Consider the following 23189-nt stretch of genomic DNA (forward strand, 5'->3'; position numbering starts at 1 on the left):
CTCTCCCCAGGGAAAGGAGATGTGCTCTGACTAGGGCCCAACTGGCTTCTGAAGGAGCCCTTTTGAAGATTAATTGTTGAAATACTTCCTAGAGTTCTTCGGTGAGCCCTCACAAACATGCCTTACAAGCACGTTGCTTATCACCTTCCCCTTTTGCCTGGTTGTCATACAGGATTGTAGTATTCCCCGATTAAGAAGAAAACAAGAAGGTTTTCCTCCATCCCACGCACGCTCCATCCTTCCTGCAGTTTCCTTCCAGGCTGAGCTGCCGTGCAGAATTGCTGTGCTGTGTGATCCGCTCATTAAAGTTAATCTTGGGCCTCTGTAATGAGTAGATCTGGTACTACAACACTTTCGAACGGCAGCTCACACTCTAAGAAAATTTCCATTATGTCTGCATTTCTATCGTATTACTCCTACCTCTCATCTGGTGCTGCATGCTGTACGCTAACAGAGGGAGGGTAACCCATTTAAAGTTCTCTTTTCTCTTTTTAGGGATTATTATTCTTTCTTGCATCATTTTATATCTCACGAAAGCACTGAGACAACTCTGACACATGCCATATTTCCCAAGTTCACTATTTGATAGGTAAACACGTGGGCCAAGTTCTTTTAACAAGCGGATAAAAATTAGGCACCTAAAATTCACTGATAGGCTCTTAAATAACAGAAGTCCCATTTTCGGACATGTGGAGTTCCTACTCAAACAACATTTAACACAGTCAATGTTTTAACTGAGTCGAGCATTCCCATGAATGGTATTTTTAAAAGAACCTCGAGTTTGTGAGTTGGTGGCAGTGAACTTCTTGCTTGTTCCAAAGAATTTGTCATTTGAGAAGGCCTTTAAGCAGAATGGTGTCAACTTTTCCCGCTGCTACTCAGGGTCTGATTTTTATCATCAGCGGCCGCAATCCAGAGAAGCAGCTTTACTGACAGAACTGCCTAAGACTGTTAGAATTTTACCCAGTTTTACCCAGCAGCAGCACAGTGTTTTGAAATAATGGGTTGGACTGGCAATTTTGCAAGTTCATCTATCAGCAACAAAGTTTTCCAAATAAGCCAATTAAGTAAAATGGTGAGAAACAATCTTCCCCCAAACCAGTATTTGTGACACTCTTTTTTCTGACAGCTGTGTTGATAGAGATCCTTTCTTTCATTGATCGCAGTTATTCATTGTTGTCTATTGCAGTTATTTACTCCTAAATTGTTACTTATAGACCCTAAACAGGGGTGGTCTGACAGACCAGCATGTCCTTGAAAGCAGAAGACACTACTGGGAAATTACAAAGTCATTCCCTGCTCCACAGTGCCAGACAATAACCACCTCAACTCCCTGAACCTGCTCCTGACCCCCCTGTCCTACCACTCTTTTTTATCCCCCTCAATTCAGTTGATGAGACCTCCACAGTTGCTGCAGACACCAAATATTAGAGAAAAGATCAAGGAAGAAAGAAAAGATCCTAAAAGACCTACATCTAGCTGGAAAACTATTTCTGCAGGGGAGGCCCTGTCCCATTTCCCAAGTGTTGTTGCTCATGACCCAATCTGGGCAAGAAGCTCGGATCACACAAACCCTTAGACCCTTCTCTAGAGCCTCCACAGACCTTAGGGCAACACATAGTATCCTGAGGGAAGAAGGGCAGGGAGGATGGAGAGGAAAAAAAAAAAGATAATTTTAGAGCACATATTGGTTAATTCTTTCCCACCCCATGTGCTGCAACTTTGTTTCGTGCCTCTGAGGGGCAGCACAGCCTCAGTTAACGCAGCTGAAGTAGGTAATTTATTTAGGATACAGATTTTATGTCCTTTCCTATTCCCAAGGATTCTAGCCTGCTTGCAATACGCCAGACTAATGCGTAATAGTCTCCAGGTTGGTAGGGGCAGTTCAATAATCAAGTGTACTTTAATTTTTAAAATGAAGTATTGAATCTTTTAAGTCATCTCTGAGCCTAGAGTCTAAAGTAGAGACAGAAAAATCAAAACAAATGCAATAGATATAATGATCTCTAGATAATTCACATCAAGTAAGATTTATTGCATTGTCTGTTTCAGACTGTTGCCCTCAATTTTAAAAGCACAACAGCATGAAAACATGATGTTTTGCTTTTATGAGCTGCTTTTCTACAGTTCTATTTTTCACCAGTTTCCCAAATCTGTAATCTACCTATCTTGAAAGCCTTCTCTAAAAAAATTCTTTTTATCTAGTCCTGTACACGAACAACTGATGCTGATTTCTTTTTTATTGCTGTAAAAACAAACACAAGACAATGACTCAACTTTGAGGAGAAGAAAAATTAATGTAGGAGGCAAATATTTATGAGTCATATATATAAAAAAGTGAAGGCCTGAAGTGATTTGCTCCTATTTTCCAGGACTTGCAAGTCAGGACTCCAAGGTGAGACTCTGTCATGCCCCTTAACAGTGGAGAACAGAACTAATAACCTGGCAGAGCTGGGGGCACCTTTCAAATCCAACTTTTGGCCTCCTGGTTGCAGGAAATCCCATGGGCTGGAAAGGCTTCTGGTCTTACTTAAATCACTTGGGACCAGTCCAAGGTGTCCAACCTTGCTGTTCGGTGACCCACGAAGACACATCCCTGCAGTCATGAATCCCTGGTGCCACTGTGGCCAAATGGCAAAGGAGACCTGCCAGGGAGCTTTGCTGGAGGCGTTCTCAGGACAGGCACCATGCTGAGAACAGCCAGATCCGGGTTTTTGTGCTCCTCTGTGCATTTTATTTGGTGTCTAGAGGCCAAGGTGAGAAAAACCTTAGGCTTGTGTCCTAATTTCTCTCCTCACATCTAAAACCAGGTCAATAATTGCGCCTCAGTTTGCCTGTTTCTAAATTGATGGTAATAAGGCCTGTTCTACCAGGACAGAAAGTGAAGTTTTATTAATTGATGATTACGAAAGGCATTAAGATCAAGATAAAGTAATTTCTTCTGTGAAGGTCATAATTAGACATGTATCAAGAGATAGAGCTGAGTGCTATCTACGATGCTCTTTTTAGCTTATTCTTATATTTTGGCTACCAATGTGTGGGTGCTAAGGAAAAGAGCAAGAATTTTTTTTACACTGATGCCCGCGTGACTCAATGCAAGTGATGCTGTACAAATTAGAGTCAAAAGAAAGGTTCACACCTATGTAAAGGATAGGAAGCGGACCTCATAGAGAAGCGGGACAGACATCTCCAAAGGGAAAGCACAACACCTAAGACCTGAAGCGCCCTCTAAAAGTGCTTCTGTTTCTTCTCTGAATGTGCAGAGTAGGGTGCATATCTTCAAATCTAAATGTTTAAATGAGGTGCTTAAAGTAAGACGGGGCAGATTTATACATACAAAATATTTTGTGGAGAGCTCAAAATCAAAAATGTTCTTGGCTATATTTTGCTCTCCACAAGAGCTGACCCAGCTTTGGCAGCTGACATGAAGGAGGTACAAGGCTGTACCTTCATCCCTTGCCCTCTTTTGGGTGGTCTTTTTTGGCTCATAGCAAGCTAGACAGTCCACACTCATGCCAGTCCCTGTTGCAGGAAGGTTTTGCTGGGGAAGCTCACTCTGTTCCCCTTGGCTGCCTCTCAGCTCAGAGGCCAGCAGTAATCTGCTGCAAAAGGGGGTGGTAAAGAGCTCATCCGATTCAGGCTGTGAAACCATGGTCTTGAATCCTAATAATTTCTACAGCAACCAGCTGTAATGTCACAAAGAATTATGATACAGAGTGGAGGGGGGGAACAAGCTGACACATGTTCATGAATCCTAAATCCTGCTTTAGGCAGAACTGTAAGACTACCCATTTAAAAAATAATTATGTTTCTATATTGTGTGTTCTAAAAAGTCTTTTGTGAAACATTGAGGCCCATATTTCTAAATGCGATCGAGCTGGGAAATATCCCAGGATCACAAGAAGAATTTGAGAGGAAGCAAAATTCATGCAGAAACTTTGGAGACAATTTCAAGAAGACAAGCAACTTAATGATGGATTTTTGTACTCATAAAAGCCTATAAATGACCTCATTTTAAAAAGAGAGCTTTTTTTTATTCTTTTCTGTACTCTGCTCACTTTTCCCCTGAATATTTTATGTAAGAGTTTGAGTTTTGAATTAGACTTCAAGTAAAAATACCCCCCCCACCAAAGAACCAACCGTACACACTGATCAAAAGCAAAATGGGATTTCACCTTGCAGTGCCTCTCCTTTCTAATTAGGATGCTCTTCTCGTACCACATTTTTCCAGCAAAACATGCAGAATTCTGATTGTTTGCAGCACACAAATCAAATCCTTACTGGTAAGATAGCTGCTCCTAGCTTCCAATATTCTTACCACATGGTGGCAATATAACTTCCACCTTCCTGGTAAGGACTAAGGAGGTGAGTTGGGTCGGATTTCCTCCTTCATTACTTCTTACTCACTCTGATGATTATATTTGTAGGTGGCAATTACAGCCTTCTGAGGTTCTGCTTTCCATTTCCTCTATAAATTTAATAGAGTATTGTTGGGTTTATTTTTCAAATAAGCCCAGCAACATTTCTGAGGACATTAAACCCTGTTATATAAGGGTTTTTCTTTTAGCTAATGCAATATTGTATGTTTCTCTGATCTCTAATGAAGTTCTGAGGACCACTCTGGAATTATTCCTCTTTGTCAACACATGTTCATATGCCCTTCTGTATTAACTCCTTCTTTCCAAGATAGTCAGTTCCTCTCTCCTTCAGCCTTTGCTGTCTGCAAGTCTCAAAATGATTTAAACACAGCTTAAAAATAATACATGAAGCACAAGAGAAAAACTAGGAATATGTACATGGAAAGGAACTAGAAAAAGATTCATCCTAGAGGAGATTTATATGTTTAAAAGAAAACTTGATATATGAGAGATTTACAGGTATACTGGGCAAGGTCTTTGTAAACAACAGCAAGGAGTAAACTTGTAGTCTTCATTTGAAAGGACTGTTCTATTGTGAAAATGAAAAAGAAAAAAAAATCTATCTGTTACCACTTTATTTTAAAATAGGTATCTGTAGGCTAGATCTGAAGTACAGATTTTTTTTTTAAGTACAGTATCTTTTTTCTGCCTTTTTTTTTTTTAAAGTGTTGATATTCCTGACTGGAATATGAGTGTTACTAGTTCTCAGTAGAAAGGTACCATTCTGTGGTACCCAGCCCAGGCATCACAAATTTAAGGCTTAATTGGTTGCACTCTATGCACTACAGGTGCACAGCCATAGAGAAGGCCTAGCTACATCACAGAAAATTTTATGGGTGAAACCACAGAGCATTTGACAGGTGGCTTTGGTGCTAAGTACTATAAAATACTTCCACTCACATTAAAATCTCCAGTCTTTTAAAAGTGAAAAGAAATTCCTTCCAAATCCACAATCAAGGAATTCTTTAATAAAAAGCTTTTTAAACAATTATTAATAGATTACAGTATTTAGCTCCCAGCAGCATTTTATGTTGTTATGCTGTTTGATGTGATTCAAAACAGCAGACTAAGATTTTCCAAGGCAGATCAATGTGGAAAACTTCTCTTATGATTGGGAATCTTAAAATCTCTTACAACTGGGAATCAGGGAACATCATATTTTCTGTCATTCTCAAAAAGCAAGGAAAAAAAGTAGTTATAAAAAAATTGTCTGCTATGCAATCAACAGCTCGTCAAAATGGTAGTGCAAGTTGCCTTAAAACATAATTGTTCAGCACCAAGACAACACAGATGAGCACAGAAATGGCTACAACTCCTCTAGAAGAAAAGGTCTGGAAAGAATGGTATTTGCATGTCCCAGCTGTGCCACGGAAATATTTCTCAGAGCAGGAAACCCCGCTTCACGAAGGAAAAAGTAGAAGGCAGGCAAAAAGGCTGGGAAAAGTATAAGAAGTTGCTGCTTTTCCTGCTGGAGGCTGTTTGCAGCCCTAAGCAGACATAAAAACACTGGTTTATTCCTCTGTATTATCACCTGTGTGGTAGCCACGGTCTGGCTCTGCCTCAGTGGACGAAGAAACCCGGCTCGTGAAAATGCTGTCGGTGTCACTACCTTTCCAGACCCCAAGTAATCGCATTTTATCTGCATCCTGGCAGCAGAGGAAAACGGAGGAACATGCAAGACCCAGCAGCACCTCCAGCTGTTTCACGCAGGCCTGAAGGTAAAGGTCTCCCCTAGCTGACAGCGTTGCTCCGTCCCTGCAGCGCTCAGCTCATCACCAAGGTACTAGCGTGTGATGCAAAGTGTCCGCCACCTATTTGGCCTCGGTTCCCTGCTGTTACGTCCTGGAGGCTTTGCACCGCGTTGACAAACCGTGGCTGTAAATCCCCTGCAATCAGCCCCACTGCCCTCACTTGGTGCTTACAGGCAGCTGGTACCCCTCGCCTGGCACACAACAGCCCACACGTACCTGGCCACTTGTATTTTATTACTTACCCATCTAAAAGTTTTAAGATGGTCTCTAAAATATGCCGTTTTTCTCCACTTTTGTAATTGCTGTTGCTCTGCGATGTAGTTTCTGATTGGTTTCCCTTGTAGCCCGGTATCCATTGAAGACTGGAAAACAGCAGGTGCAGACGCTCTGCCATATGGTAGTTACTTATAGCGACATAAACTAATTGAGTGTTGAGGGTGATATTACCCAGGATGCTTTATCTTTTAGTAACTGCTGGTATGTCAGTCTGACTGCTTTAAAAACATACCCTCATTCTTCAGTTCTCCTGATCCAGAACAAAACACAGGTGCAGACACCTCCATGTCCTGGCTGGTATCAACATCACACCATTTGCCTTCTTCACCTCAATTTGAAAAATACATTGTACTACATCCACATTCCTCGTGTACTAACGCTCCCCAATCGCTGCTTGATGGAAGAGACGGCAGCCGGAAACACTGGCGTGCAAATCAGCCCTAAAAGCATCCTGTTTCCCGGGTACCAGGACCTGAACTTGTACAGCTAGAGTTCCTCATGTCATGTCAAGCATGTGGAGTGCAGAGAACAATTTTGAAGCTCACTTTCCATACGCAAAGATTTAACCTCCTGTCCGTTGTGCTGGAGGAAAGAGCCAACTTCAGCTCTGTGGGGGATCCCTGATCCCCCCACAACATACGGGAGTCACTTGCCCTTTGCATTTCACAGGCCATTACTCTGCTTTTCCATTCAGGGACCTCCTTTGACCTATGACTGTTTCCAGCCGATATTAGGATTTGGAGCTGTAGTTTCTTAAATGCACTTTAGTTTGTTTTCTTTTCTTTTCATTAGGAGAGCTGAGGTACGTGAATTGCCAACTCATGAGCTGACTTCCACCATAATTTCTGGTATTTTGATTTTGCTACATTTACAGAACAACAGAGAGGTCAATTCTCTAGTAAGATACATTTCCCAGCACAACTGTCATCCCTTTCATATATAGCTTTCACACATTCTAATTTGGACAGAGTACATTCATTTTTGCTTTTTACAGCATATACTTTTTATTCAGGCCAAAGAGCAGTGAGACGAAGAGGATGGCTGTTTAAACAGGCTGTAGTTTTTTCCACTGGTCCTTGAATTTCCATAAGCAAGGTTGCACCAAGGAAGAACCAGTGCATCAAGAGAAAATTTGCAGAAAGTTACTTTTCAGGCCAAACTGAAGGAATTATACACTAATATAATTTTTCTGTTGCTATCTCTTAATTTGGGATGGTTTTCTTTCTGGTATTTTAATCATTCCTTGATAGCAGCATTTTCAAAATATAAAGCTTGGTTGCTTTCTTTAAAACATATTTTTAACCAAAAGTTCATAGAAAAAAATTCACCAATTTACTTCTGAGGAGTAAAGAGGAAAATGTAAATTTATCATGATAAAGGGCTTAATTCTCTGTTAAGTACTCTTAGATTCCCTAATTACCTGTATTTGCCCAATTGCACATATAAACAGGCATTCTGTAACTACATAAACAGGCATTCTGTAACTTCTGAAGGGATATTTCAAAAGCTTCTGCAGTAACTTTGTAATCTCAGAGTCAACATGTTTAACTGCAAAGAGATCACAAAAAGCCATCAAAATCATATGCGAAGTCATATAACTATAGGTCTAGAAGAGACCTCAAAGAAGTTGTCTAATCTCCCCCTTGCCCTGAAACACGATGGACTTTTATCTCAGCTACCTATGGCAGAAATCTGTGTGACACACTCTTAAACAGCTCCTATGACAGGGATTCCTACAGTATCCCTGGGCAACATGGCCTAACAGAAATATTTTTTCCTGATATTCATGTACACTGTTTTGGAGTGAATTAACTCAATTTCTTCTTATCTTTCATTTAACGATTTTCTACAGCCTGGAAGACTATTATGGGTGTCACACACCCCAAGCTCAATTCTATCAACACAGAAATTATGCAATTTTGTTTTATCCATCATTAACATGGTCACTTAAATGCTTTCCACATAAAAACTCCTGGAGAGAAGTCTGATCAAATATGCATCCAAAACATGTAACAAGAATTGGTCTGTGGATTTTTTTAGAGGGGTGGATTGGTTTAGAACCACATTTTATATTTTCATATATAAATAAAAATGAGATTTCTGGCCTGTGGTTCTCCCACTTCTGTTTTATTGAAAGAATTTTCATGTCAAACCACTGATACAACTTTTTGGAGGAAAAACATAGGTCTCAAAATTGAGTTAATTTGCAAGTGTTATGCAACATTCATAATCTTTTTTTTCTGGGAGTACTGTAAATTTAAAGTATTTCCTATGCAACCCTGCTGACTGTGGACCTACAGCATGAAAATTACAGCAAGATCCTTCTGCTAGGCACCATGGGACAGATCCCCAGCACTTCTATTAGAAGCCATGGAGTTATTCCAGACTATTCTGTAATATATGAAGCACTAATATACTAATTAGTTATTAAAAATGCCAGCATTGTCAGAAAATGGGGACACAGATCTTCAATACAGCATTTAACCTAAGGCTACTGTAAGTGATGTTGGCAAAGAGAAACAGATTTGTTAAAATCAGAAACTCCTGATAGCTCTGTTATACAACTTTCAATATACCATCTTTTAGAAATATTTGACTCAGTGATACAGAATCTGCTTTCAGATATCTACCCATTGCTATTTTCATTACTCAGATACTGATCTACATATTTTACTTGTCAAATTTTTATTTTTATTCCTGTATTCCTGCTTAAATTGAACAGTAGCTAACTGATTAGGTTTAATTTGGTTGCAAACTGTGTAGGTCTTTTCTCACTTAAGGTAATTTAAGAGCTAACTGCATCCCTGACAGTGCAGTAACAGTAACATAATAGTGGAAAATAGAAGAGATTCTGCCAGAGAGGTGGGGTTAAATTTTGTGCTACATTGCACATAAACTAAAGCTGCAGAGATCAAAAGACTTACTCTGGATTTAAACTGATGTAACTGAGCACAACTGGTTCTCTTGCATGTGGTATATACACAGCGAATCTAGTTTCAGTGAAAGTTTCATATTAATTTCAATAATCTCTTTAATCACATAGCCAAGTAGATCTTAACAAAAAGTCACTCACAAACTGCTGCAACTCAGGAGATTGTTGCCTTATCTTTAAAAAGTCTAAATACTGGCAACCACAGCATATGACACTTCTATTTTTATTATTTCTACAAGCGTGAAGATATCATCACCCTATGATAAAAATAAAGAATGAACTGCAAGATATCATATGGAACTGCAAGAAATTACCTAAAAGTTTCTAAGAACAGACCACATTTATTTAACATCTCCCCTCTGAATGTGCCCAGGCTGACATTATTTCTAGAAGGACAGTACATAATTCTAGAAAGGAGAGTTTTCTTTTCATTATTGGCCTGAGCCAAGCTATTGTCAAGAAGAAGAACTCGCTGCGATAAGGGACATCAACACAACACCCAGAGAAGCGTCAAGGCTCGAGGCTCTTCCTGAAGAAAAGTCCTTTTGGAAAGGGCCTCTGTGAAAGGCAAGTGCAAGCTTCTTCCACGCAAAATACTGATAACCTCCGTGGCCAAGTGCCTCCTTGCTGACAGCGTTGGCAGACGTGGATAGAGCTAGTGATATCAGCATGGACATCTGGCTTCCTTCCATTGCTCAGAGAACTGACCACAGTAAATAACACTGTTTTCCTTCTAAAAGCTATTCGGAAGCCTGAATGATGGGAATCCAAATATTAGAGGGTGACAGGTGTTGGATTTGGCAGGCAACCCCGTTCCAAACAACCTTCTGCAGAAAGGGAAGGTTAAAGACTGGGCTATAGCTGGCAAGGTTATTGCTGTGCAGTGCTGGTTTTTGAAGACAGTCCAGCTCACAGCGCATTTCAAAGTTTTCAGGAGCTTGCTGATTTCTAGGCTGGCGTTCACGATGTGCATCATAAATGGTTCAATTTTCTCTGACCACAGCCAACTGAGAAGGGCCAGAAGCCCATTCCAGTTGATGCAATCTATAATGCAAGCAACCCTATGACAGGTGAACTTCAGCCAAAGCAAGTCGTCGAGGGAATTTCTTCCAAGCCTTTCATTACATGATTGGATGAAATTTAAGGTTCTCTTTTTTCCTTCTAGTTTAATATGGATGAGGCGAAGTAATGCTGTAACTAGTTGTTCTTCCCTTCAACAGAATTATTTACAGTGGAACTATCCACTTCAAACACATGGCTGAGATAAGAGCTGCTCTGTCATTCTTATTTCGACTGCAACAGAAAGGGCCAGATTTTTTCACATTTGGTTTAAATCCGCATGTAAATAAAAGTACACCAAAAAAAATAGCCACCTACATTTCCAATAGGCAGCTACATAATGGCTAACTGTGAATTTATGGTCCCAAGTGCTACATAACAGCTGCATGTACTTAATGGGCAACACTGAATGATGTCCAATATGCAAAAAAGAGGAAAGCTTTCTGTTTGAATAAGATGACAATGTCACTGAAACATCAAGCTGCTTTTGCTACCCTGCCTGAACAAGCACAGAAATCAGGGAGCAAATTCCATGCAGCTTCTCCTAAAGCCCCATATGAGCAGGTCGTACGTCAGGACACCCGAATGATTTCTAGAGGTGGGGTGCATTTGTGGCACTAAGGGCATCATCGTGTGTTACCCTCTCCCCTTTACTCCACATTGAAAGATGGGAAGAACTGCAAACTTATCCATCTCCATGAAAAATATTTTTTGTGACTGAAAATATGAAAGTGCTTAAAAACAAACAAATACTCCTCACTGTCCCAGTGAGTCTTCACATGCATTGTCAATAAGGATTCTCCTGCTCCATCTAATTGCCCCATTAAGGCTGGTCCCTTTTAGTAGCTGGAGTCCTGGCTTTAGCGTCCTCTTGCAAGAGATTAATTTATCTTAAAGTGATGACTCAGTCTGATTCTTTATCTCATAGCCCCCACCAGGCCTTGGAACTACTGTTTATTGGGAATGACTAGCCCTACATTGTGAAAAATGAGAATCGCTTTCTCTATTGACATTGAACAGGAATTTTAGGAGCTATTTGCTCTCAGCCCTAATTATGAATGTCCCTTTCCAAATTCAGGTATAATTTGATCATCAAAGTTCCTGTTTCCAAGAAAAAAAAGTTTAGAGTTCTAGTATTATATAATAGAAATCTGAGCACACAGACAAATTAGGTAAGGCACTGTATCAGCAGCCTTACCAGCATTTTTCAGCAATAAGATAACTTCCAGGCTCCCAGAATTAATACTTCTGAACTTAAGAAAAATATCTACTTCAGCTGCTTGAAATACTATAAGCATAAAAGATACTGCTCAAAATAAATGCTATTTGATTTTGCAGCTGGTACCAGGCACTGCACCTCTGAGACTAGCCACACTGTTCTAAATATACTCTCCAATTTTTGTGAGAAGCTGATTAGATTACGGAAAAGGTCTTTCGTTATTACCTCATTCTCTTTCCACTCTTTATAAAGTCTAGAAAAGGAACAGAAATGCTATCAGCATGAATCAGCCAACAGCTGTGGATAGGTAGTTCCCATAAGCTCAGGGACAGTTTCAGGGAAATACACGTGAGGGGAAACTGGGAGATTTTTTTGCTAGAGCTTGCAGTAAAATTTCTGCAGTTTCATTGTCTTAATGAAGGTGACATCCTGGCCTCTCCCACCAGGTGTCACTGCAAAGTCATATAAGAGGATCTGTCTGTGATAACATAAGATACAGGCAGAATGAAGATTAATAAAACACGTACGAGTTAGAGCTGAAAAAGTGTCTCTTTTCGCTCCTCCTCTTGCTCCCAAACCTAGCCAAAAATAAAACTTAACAACACTGCTGTGCATTAAGCTCAGAAAAAGAACAGAGTATCAATTTTATGTCATAGATACCTATAACTTATTGCATAAGAGTTTTTAAATAAATGCCATGTACGATGTTATTGGGGCCTGGCTGCCAGCTGTTCTCTCTTTTTGACGGGAGGATAAGGTGACGTCCAGATGTCACAGCCCCTGTGTCAGGACTGTTTCAAACTGAGCCAGCACAGGGATATTAACTTCGAAATGATCTTTAGAGATTTACAGGACAAACCTTTCTGATCACTCTCTTTGACTGTGACATGAGAGGAGGGAGTAATTCTTCCTTTTGGAAACCAAAGTCCCTAAAAATCAAACAAAACATGCCCTGTAGATCAAATTGCAAAATAGCTCCTAAGAGACTACTCTTACATCCAAGGACACATACAATAGGACAAAAGGAAAACACTCAGTTTCACAGTCTATAGACAGGGTAGACCCATCTAGAGCTACCAGTCCTCTCCTGCCCTCCCACCACTGAAGGAGGGGACACTGCCCTGCTCTGACCCCCCTGCATTCTCCAGGCAGCAGAGGGCAACTCCAGCTGTGCAAGTTGTGTATCTGTGTCTGCCAATGCAGACTGGCTAAGAGGAGGTCACACCGTGGCTTTATGCTAGCGCAGCACACGAAGGGCCCCGTCCTGCTTGGTGGAGCTTCATAAAGTTCGCTGCCCTGCAGAAGTATCCCAGGTCTTGCAGCAGCGTGGCAGCTGGGCTATTCCACAGCATTCAGCATCACAAACCAAGTACTTCATAAATGCTAATGAATTTAATGAGCTTCCCAACTGTGGCACAGGGATATTACAACTTTCCCTTTGTCACTTACCGGTATCTCTAGCAGAGCCCACTAGTCTCTGTGATTTCTCTGAATATAGCTTCTCCAAGTGTCAGGTAGCAAGTGGAGACACTTTAATTACACCATGACAGAATTCATTTCTGGTGCATAAGATAAATGAAGTTACTGTTGAAGAGCGCTGTAACAAAGTGCTTAAATGAAATGAATTTTAGCTGCACTACACTTGTTGAAATATACAATACTTTTTATTAAAGTAATGAATATATATAAAGAACATACTCTTACCCTACCACTTTGAGAGCACTTTGTGCTCTAGCACTATCTGTTTTAAAATTACCTTTAAGCCTCATTGTTCCCTAAAACATATGCTCAGACCAACAACGGTCATTTGACCAGCAGTGAAATATAAAACACTCTCTGCTGGTGCTATTCATTTAAATGTTTAGCTGGTTTCAGCCTCAGAACTTTAAATTCTCTCTTATAGGCTATCACTCCTTTTTAATATAGGCATGTATCAGACAGCACTGAAAACGTTAAGTCAAACTGTATGAAAACATTGTAAATGTTTATTTCAGTAATAAAAGCCATGCTTAATCTATGCTTTCATGTTGCAGTAATCTATGTATCAACCTATAACCTTCCAGCTGAATGCACTAAGTAGATTAAGCTCTGATTGATTTGAAATGTTTTTCACTATATTTTCAAAAGCCAACAGTTCAGCATAAATACCTTGAAGAACTTTTTTTCCCCTTTGGCAGATTTACGAAAGCAGAGCTTAACTTGAATTGAAATGAACTCCTGCATTTTTACAGGGCGAAAAGCCTGTCAAATCCACTCTAGATCTGCTCTGCTTCGGGATTTACTAAAATCATCTGATTAATAGTACCGTTTATCTATTCTGTCGTGACAAAAACAATCACGTTAACAAAGAGACACGTTCCCTCTGGGTCCAACATTCATATCAACCATTGAGTCGCACCAAAAGGTGGCACTGCTGGGACTGGAATTCGCATAACGAAGGACGCAAAAGAGTGCCCAGAAAGGCTGGGTGGGATGTTGCCGCTTGCGGTAAAAGATCTTACAACTTGGCTTCCTCACATAGGAAGCGCCAAGAATTTTTTGTGCTGCATCTGGGGAAAGCGAGAAGTAGGTCATGAACTGTTACAGTAACCTGACAGAGCGCTCGGGGAGGCTCGGCTGCCGGCGCTCGCCGAGGTTGTGAACTTCGGCAACAAAAAGAACACACGAGGGAAGAACAGCGCTTTCAATGCCTCGTGATCCTGCTTCAGCATTTATCACAGCTCATTTGCAGACTAGGTGGCGGAGATAGCTGCACAGATGGGATGAGATTTCCACATATGTTCAGAGTCCATGGCAGTAGCTTGCTGAGATGACGGCAGCGCAAACACAAATGTGGTTCTCAACATCCAACCTCGCTGTAGTAGTGAAGTGTGGGAACATCCCAGCTGCTGGTAGGGAGAAAATTCAGCTCCATTGAAAATGATGTCTGCATTGTCATGGACTCCAGCAGGAAGAGTTCAACTGTCTTCCAGTGGTTCTTACCAAATTATCATCTTGGAATACCCAATTTCTTGTGGAGTTCCCTCTGTTCATGCATTCAGAGCAGTGACACCTGAATGTTGGGACCCGTCAGATCCTGCCGCCCCATTGCTTGTTCACACCTCGGCCACAGATTCTCATTTCTGACTCCGGTCCCAGCTTTACCTCCACGATGACCATTTTGATGTGCAGCACTGAGCGCACCCGACCACAGGGCAGCCGCCACTGCTGTTGCTCACTGAATAAGGACTGCAGCAGGTCCCTTGAGCTTCGAAGGGAAAAATGAGGACAGAAGTCTGCCTTTTAGGTCAGGAGGTAGCTAGGATGTCAGTAGCTGCTCACTTATGCAGGACAAGCTATGGACAAGCATGCCTCAAAAGCGTTCACACAGTTGCCAGCTCCTGGGTTCTCCAAACCAGAGTCCCGTAGGTTGTCTAAGGTACACAGGTGATATAACACAGGAGAAAGAGCTCAACTCACGCAGTTCAGCTCTGGATCTAAGTTCAGGTTCTGAACAAGACTCTGGGGACATCTGTATCCCAGTCTTCCTTTGAATCTCTCTCTACGTCACTTTTGAAGTAAGACAAGATTTTATTTAAATATAAACTGTTCTCAGACACAAAGTGACATTTCCAAATAAATGCTGTATTCTGATTTTGGCAAAACATACTGTCAGTGAATAACAGGTACAGTGGTCCTACTCTGTACCTACTATTTAGGGAGGTTGCAGAATCTGGTCTGGTAGATTCAGACTGTATTTAATCATAAATTCATTTATTATCCCATTATATTAACATGAAGTTAACAAGAAAGTTCATTATAAAGGACAAACCTGAAAGTCAATGTCAGCTAAGAAATTGCCTGAGCAATAAAAATATGTGTCAGCAAAACACAAGTGTCATCATGGGCTTGCTGGCTTGCTTGGAGTTCATTAGCATGACAAACTCCTCCTGTCAGCATGGGGCTGTGTGCAAGACTCTGTGAGAAGACCTTATGTACTAAATGAAGTTTATCAACAAAATATGGTTACTAATATGCTCATTCGACCTGCACAGTCAAACAGGACAGCCCACATCTTCAGCGACAAATGAATAAATAAATAAAAATTAAATAAAATTAGCATTTTGTAACTTATCCACTACTCAGATTACAAAGTGCTTCACAAGGAGGACATTTGCTTGCAAATATTCTGTGATATGACATAAAAACACATTTAAATATTGAAAGTAGTTAAAACCGGTATCAGATATTTCCACGGATGCGTTTGATGAGTTTGTACACTGATGCGTGCAAACTCTGACACTGAATGGGACCAGCTTCTCTGGGAGTTACAAATGAAAAAGAATTGATTTTAATTCCCTCATTTTTGAGTCCAACAGCCCTGGCTTAGGTACAATATATAGTAACTTAAAGAGTGCTTCATATTTTTATGCCAATTAATGGTGAATGGCATTTTTGTAAGCTTCTCTGTACCATCAAGGGCCAAAGAAACTGGGACCAGCCAACAGGGCTCAATTAGTAGACCTACCTGGACACTTCTGTCTGAAGAGCTAAGAAAAGCATCAAAGTGGCAGTGCTGAGACCTGAGGGAGGAAGCCTTGGGACTTGTTACTTTAGAGAGAAAATATGTCACAGGAAAGAGACTGCCAGGTCCCCAAAATAGGATCCTTGTGAAAATAAACTGCTGGGAGTATTAGCCAGGCATGGAGAGAGGAACACGTTTTGTGTGCATGTGTTCTGTTCTTTATTTTATTTTATTCTGCTTGACTATTAGTTTAAAAGCATATTATGTCCCCCAAAAGAATGGGGGGGGCTGGCAGTGATCCTTTCTTAAGCTAGTGAGCAGGCTTGTTTGTTTTGCACGTAGCTGCTCACAGACACCCGAAGGCCCGTTTGGCAGCTGAAAAGAGCCGAAGTAAAGCAGCGCGCCAGCGATGACCCTCTACCCGATCAGGCCCATTTTCAAGGGAAAGAAGCCAATTACTGTGAAGACCTGTCTGCTTTAAGAAAATTTTTAGCTAGCAAGATCTGGGCAGCTTCCAGGTCCTGTGTGCCACCCAGTGCTGTGAAAAATAACCAAATCAAGTAAAATTGTTTCTTAGCTTCTTTCCTTGAAATAGAACCACTTCCCCTCCCCGTTTCTGTCCTTTTCTGTGATTTGAAAACTAGCATGTCTATGTGTGATTGCAGGTGCCATTAAATAATGAAGCAGTTCTGCTCATTAACACTTTGTGATTTATTACCTTTGGACTAAGGAAAAGAAAAAACAGCCAGGAAAACAGAGTTTTTACATCGTTTCACATTATTTCTAGTCCAGCACTTCAGACAAGTGTTAGGATAGGAAATTTTCAGCTTGTGGTTCACCAGTCCCCAGAATTGCAATGCTGAACATCTAATTCCAGCCAGTTCTGTAAATCTAGAGTGTGACTTAAAACTCATACTATCTGCTGCCCTAAATATTGTGTCCTACCTTCATACAGCCAGTCGCTGAGCCCATTGAAAATAACACCTTCCTTTCCTGTGGAGACCACTCGGATGGCTTGTTTCCCCACATGGGCACAGTAATAGATGTTATTCTCAAAGATAAATATCTGATTTGAAGGGAAAAAGAAAAAGAGAACACCGTTAAGCAGTGGCTCCATTATAAAATGTTGCATTTTGCTTTTACAATAATCAGCAGTACAAAAATCACATATCACATCTTTATAGCATCTTTTTAAAAAAAGGATTTTCTCAGCTGTCTTCCAATGCCATTGACTGACAGAAAGATGCTAATTTACAACAAACTGAACCCTTGGCCGTCTGATACAAGCTTTATTTTTCTCCCTCCTGTCTTCATTTCAGAAACTGAAACATCGCAGCTGAGGAACAGTGCAGTCAAGGGCATGCAATAAAGAATGCCATCTCTCAGAATTTTGTAAAAGTGGCCCGTGACACACCAGCAGTGTGCAGAGTTGATGGTGATGCTATGTGGTGGCCAAATTGGTTCTTCCTCATTTCCAGCTGCTCCTGTTTCCTTAAAATACAACTGGCAACCTATTAAATAAATCTGAATTTAATGCAGATGCTCACTGCAGATGCTACCCACCGAAACATCCTATCCAAGGGGAGTGGCAGCAGCCTGTATCATCACATGTTGAGTAACGAAGCATGAGGAGGTCTGTATTCAGGCTGGGCAGCAGCGCACAAGCGCTGAGGACCCAAAGCAGTGTGATGGACCTCCCTTCCAGCCCTGATACCCAGGTTGGTTTGTCCTGCAGAAATCTGGGTGGGTGGGAAGAAGGTGCACACATGGACTTTGGAGGTGCCCGAGACTCTCGTCAATCCCAGACCCCCAGCACAGGTGCAGCCTGCATTAACCTGCAGCCCATCTGCGGAAAACTCCCTTGGCCTGTTGCAACAATATAGTAGCTTCAGGCTGCTGAAAGACAACAAGATCAAAAGGTAATTAGACCTCCTCATATGGGCAAGGACAGGCCCACAGCAAGGGTCACTCACTAATGGGTAGATAAGCCTGTTTCTGCAAACACGTGTTCACCCATCTGGGGCCATCCCGCTCAAGGGAACTATTGGCATGAAAGCAATTCCAGCACAAAGAAGAGCTGGGTGGTGTAAAATTCTTATTAAAATTTCAATTCCAGATTGTCAGGAAAGGAGCCCAATATCAGACTCCTGAATAAGCCTTCTGGTTCTTCAAGCTAATTTCATGCAAGTCAATAGATCTATTGGTACTAGATGCTTTTGGAAATCAGGCTGTTTATTTAAATATCTGAGTACTGATGAGCGAGCTAAACTTTAGCCAGCTGTTTTTAAAAATCTTGGTCCTTGACATCAGTCTTTATTGTCAGGTTAAATGCTTTGTCCTGTGTGCTACTGTCATGTGCTACACAGAGGTCCTCTCCCTTCCTCCCCCAGAGTAAGCTGCATCTGTTCAAAACAGCATTCTCGGTTTTTAAATATTTTAGCTTCAATCAGGCTGAAAAGATATAATGAACAGGGTATCAGGAAAGCCATTTAGACTGGAAGATGAACTATTAATGTCATTTATTAGACATTTACAGATGGGTTTTTATACACTTGAAGATATTGGAACAAATGTTAAGTACCTGTCCCATGATACTAGAATGCAATTTCTCATGTTACACTTATGAAAAGATAGAATTGGGAAAAATATTTGCTTTCAGCTTATGTTTCACATCCTATTACGGTCTGTGTTTCGCCTAAAGATGAGCTGGAAAGATTCCAGAAGCAAGTATAGATCCTAATTTAACTTTGGCAACTGGTATAGTGAGTTTGCCTAAGGGTAGAAAGTATGACTAAAACTGTAACTTGCTTTTATTCCTTCTAGCCTACATAGGCTTTTAAACTTAAGAGTTGCATCCAATTAATATTTTTTGAAAGTAAAAATATGTTGTAGAAGATACTACACCTCTTTCCTACCCTGATTTTCAGTAAGCAAGAGGAGGCAGATGAGGGGTGCTGAGTAAAGAATTTTATATTAGTTAACTATTGTGCTAGGGCTGTTGGAGTTTAAATATATATGGAAATCAGGAACACTGAGCAGAATAAGATACTTTAGGCAAAATACTGGGTTTCTTTCCATATTGTAAAATAAACTGTCTCTTTCCTTGAGGAGATTTAAAAATCAGAGCTACTGCTGCAGTTGTAAAGACTAAGAAAATAACAGCAGCAGCAAAACGATCGCTGGGCCACGGGGCCGCGTCCGCAGGAGCCCCAGGGGCCCGCAGCGGGCGCAGGCGCGTGGGACCGCCGCGCAGCCCCGGGACCGGGATCGCGCAGGGCGGGCGCCGCCGCGCTGGAGCTGGCGTCGCGCTGCGCACCGGCCCCACGGACTCTGCAGCCTCAGCAAGCTCTCGGCAGTCCCCTGATTTTAAGTTTTTGCTGTCTCGGAGAGGCTTCCCGGATAGGCCATAACCCCGCAGGGGGACACGAGCACGGGGGAAGACTGGCCAGACTGGGGCTCGAGAAACCTGCTTTCCTGCAGCTCACGGGCAAACTTAGCTTCACGGTTCCCTAGCATCAGGAGAACAGGAGTTTTCTATTTTACAGGACTGCCATCGGAAAGACAAAGATTGTGTTCAGCCATGAAGGCGACGGAGGCCAAGTATCCACTGCATGAAGACAAATATTCTTCCGGCTGTGATGAGCTTAGTGCTGCTGAAGACTTTACAGACCTAGGCCTTGCAGAAGTATTATTATTTGGCACAGTGCGGCAAAATCACACAAAGGCACCCCACATGCAAAGGGGTTGCCCTGTATTTCTTAGGGGGAAAGGGACAGGGAGAAGAGAAAAAACAAAACAATACTTTCTCTCTCTTCACTCACAGGAAAGAGCAAGAGTCCTCACGCCAGATGTTTTTGGGTAGAACTACAGACATATAGTGCTGCTTCTTCACAACACTGTCCCCCCTCTATATAGCACAAGGGTCAGCTCTGCACACTGCACAGCCCGAGGATGCCGTCATCGAACTGCGAGACAGACCCAGTTCTCCATGTCCAAGAGCTACATGCTCAGGGATACCGCAGGTCTGGCCTGCGACCGGCAAGTGCTCAGGTGGAAGGAGTCAAGCGATGCAACACATTCCTTGCCCAGCTTCTCACAGCAAATGAAGGTTTTGCAATGGTGTGTAATATATATAACAACTCCATTGGAAAAACAGACAAGACTGAATAATAGCCTGTTTCTACCCTTCTCTTTATAAGGCATTGCATTGCTTTTTGTTTTTTGTTTTTTTTCCCCCCTCTTCTTCACTGTTTTGTCATTCAAAGCTTTATTACACTAATCAGACTGCATGTGTTATCAGGAAACTGCAGTGGAAAATATAGTGTTCTGACTTCAAACTATCTCCCATATAATTCAGAGCACCTCAGAGAATTTAAAATCAACCTCCCAACTACAGTGCCTTGTACCCTAAAAATGTCGAGCGTAATCAAGATAAAAGATTACTGAAGCAGCACACTGAAGACTTCTGTGTAATGTATCTTATAAATTAAGAAAAGGCTTTTGAACTTTTGTTATTCATCAGGAAAAAATGTCTTTACATTACTCCACATTCTAGGTTAGAAAGATACTAGCTGATTTTATAAAATATCTTGATAATGTTTCCTGCTGTTTTGATTTTATGGCATTAAAGCCGTACTTCCTATAAAATGATCAGAATACTTTCAACTAATCAGAGTATAAGATGTTTTTGTAAAGCTAATTGAAAAAATAACATATGGACTTCTCTTTCATATTACTGCATGGTTGCTTTACACAGCAATTCTAGACTAGCCTAAAATGACAACAGAAGGGCTCAAGCTCTGTCTTATTCCCCTGTCTGTACAGTAGACCAAGAACAGGCCTAAAGCTTCTGGCATCTTCTCTTTAGGTGTGTGTATTTAAGCAAGACTTTACTCCTGACTATGCATTCTTGTACTGTATGTGCGTTTTCTTGTGGACAGCACAACAGGCGCTGCAATGAGCACAATTAATGCCATGGAAAATAAACCTATCCTTCGTTGGGGATAGATCCTTGCTTTGAATGCTATGCCCAATTTGGTCACGACGTCCTCAAAAGGAGTACAGAGGGAAGAGCAGGTATTCTGACAGAAGTAACCAGAATGGAAACACCCATATATAGACCGAAGAGAATGAAACTGTTAACTCTATAGAACAGAGAAAACAAGGAAGACAAGCTCTACAGAACAAGGAAGAGGAAACAGAAAAAAGGAAATGGATGTTTTCACCCTTTCATTTTTCCAGAACAACAGGACAACCAATGAAATCTAGAGGCAAGCTGTTTAAAATGCATAAAAAGATTTTTTTCCCAGGTGAAAGTGCAGTTAACTTGTGGAACTCCTTGCCATTGGATATAATGGAAGACCAGAACTTCATTCTCTTTCTGCTAAACATTATAATATGGTTCAAGATACAAAATACAAAGGTAACTGGAACAACCAGGAGGACTGAGCCAAAGATTTAGTTTTTTTTTTTTTTAAAAACATGCACCCAAGGTAATACCATGGCCTTGATAAAAATCAATGGGAATTTTGCTGTTGGCTTTATTTGGCTCAGGATGTCACCTGAAGCTTTCAGAATAAGATATAAACTCTTTAGCCTTAGGTGTCAACATATCACTGACACACATGGGCTGGGAAGAAATCTCTGCCTGGTTGCAATTTATAGTAGGACTGATTGCTGCAAACCATTTTACACTTTCATATGACAAAACTAATTGTAGAGAAAGAATACTAGACTGGTTGGAATGAAAGCCTGAGACAGAAGAACTTTAAGTCAAAGATTAAGTATTTATCCAGTAAGATAACGGCAGACTGTATAGCTCCCCCATCCTCCTCCCTCCCCACACATCCCTGAAAGCTGAACAGCAAAAGGCAACAGAAATTCCTCAGGATGGGAAGATGTGGAAAAGCATAAATGCCATTGTGTAAAGTAACAACAAAATAAACTTAATTCACTTAAAACACACAGGGACTTGAATAACACTGGCCATTGTAAGGAGCATTCATTTAAAAGTCTTTTTGCAGCCGCTTAAAGGCTTCCGAAGCAATGTTCTCTACCAAACTGGATCCAGAGTGGTAGTAAACACTTATGTTGCAGTAATTAAAATATTGGTATATTCCAATTGTTTAATTTATGGCGCTTTTCAGAAATCTAATGAAAATAATCTCCTTAAAACCACTGTAAAAGTCACAGTGGGCAGCTCTCTAAAGCAGCTATTGCTCTATTAAGCAGCAATTGTTCCACCCTCCTTCCTTCCAGCTGAAGAGGTGAGTGCACTTCCTATTTCTTCACAGACCAACAGAAGATAAATTCATACTCATTAATCTGCATTTTTACTGCTTCTATTTATTTTCCAGCTTTACACTAGAATTCCAAGTTGATGTTCTCTTTCGCCCACAGTTTCTAACATGTACAACTTGTTAACTGAATGAGCAACATCACTCAAATTTATCCCCTCCAGGCATAAAGCTAATGTCTGGATGTTTATTACTTTAAATTATTGGTATACTGTAGAAACATGAACTTTTCCTACATGCTAGAAGACACTTCCACACTGCAAGGTCAGCCCACAGGATTTAACTACATAACATGGCTCTTTGCGTTGGTAGCATGGAGAGTTTGCTCAACAAGAGCTGGCCTTCGTGTACAGACAGGCACAAGTTGTACACTGACACTGTTTTTAACTCCAAATCAGCCCAAATTTCTTTGGATTCTGAAAATATGGTCACATAATGGAAGACTCGGTGAGTGGAGAAGTACAATTACAAGACAGCATGCTACTCTGTCCTTACCAAGCATAAGGTATTTCATTGTCTTCTGTTTTTAATGTTAATGCCTACGCTTTTTTCCCCCATGCAGAAGTCTGCTCTTTTGTTGTCACACCAGTTTACCTGAGGGAGTATTCTGGCAGAATAAATAAAATAACAGATTCCTTTTAGGATTCTTTGTGTCTCACAGAAATGGTTACATTTATTTTGCAGAATCAGTAAAAGTTATCTGTGTAAAGGGAGGCATTCGGATATTTCACTGT

The 23189-nt window shown here is 41.0% G+C and overlaps 1 protein-coding gene across 1 annotated transcript in view; it reads right to left on the reverse strand.

The window, feature by feature from the left end:
* The window catches only part of DPP6 (dipeptidyl peptidase like 6), a 438719-nt gene that overhangs the window by 76187 nt on the left and 339343 nt on the right, over positions 1–23189 (reverse strand). Inside the window, exon 8 of the mRNA XM_013943645.2 lies at positions 17105–17225. Within this exon, the coding sequence (XP_013799099.1) occupies positions 17105–17225 (121 nt within the window). The remainder of the gene's footprint in view (positions 1–17104; positions 17226–23189) is intronic.

Source organism: Apteryx mantelli, chromosome 2 (assembly GCF_036417845.1).
Source record: "Apteryx mantelli isolate bAptMan1 chromosome 2, bAptMan1.hap1, whole genome shotgun sequence".
In the NCBI taxonomy this organism is placed as follows: Eukaryota; Metazoa; Chordata; class Aves; order Apterygiformes; family Apterygidae; genus Apteryx; species Apteryx mantelli.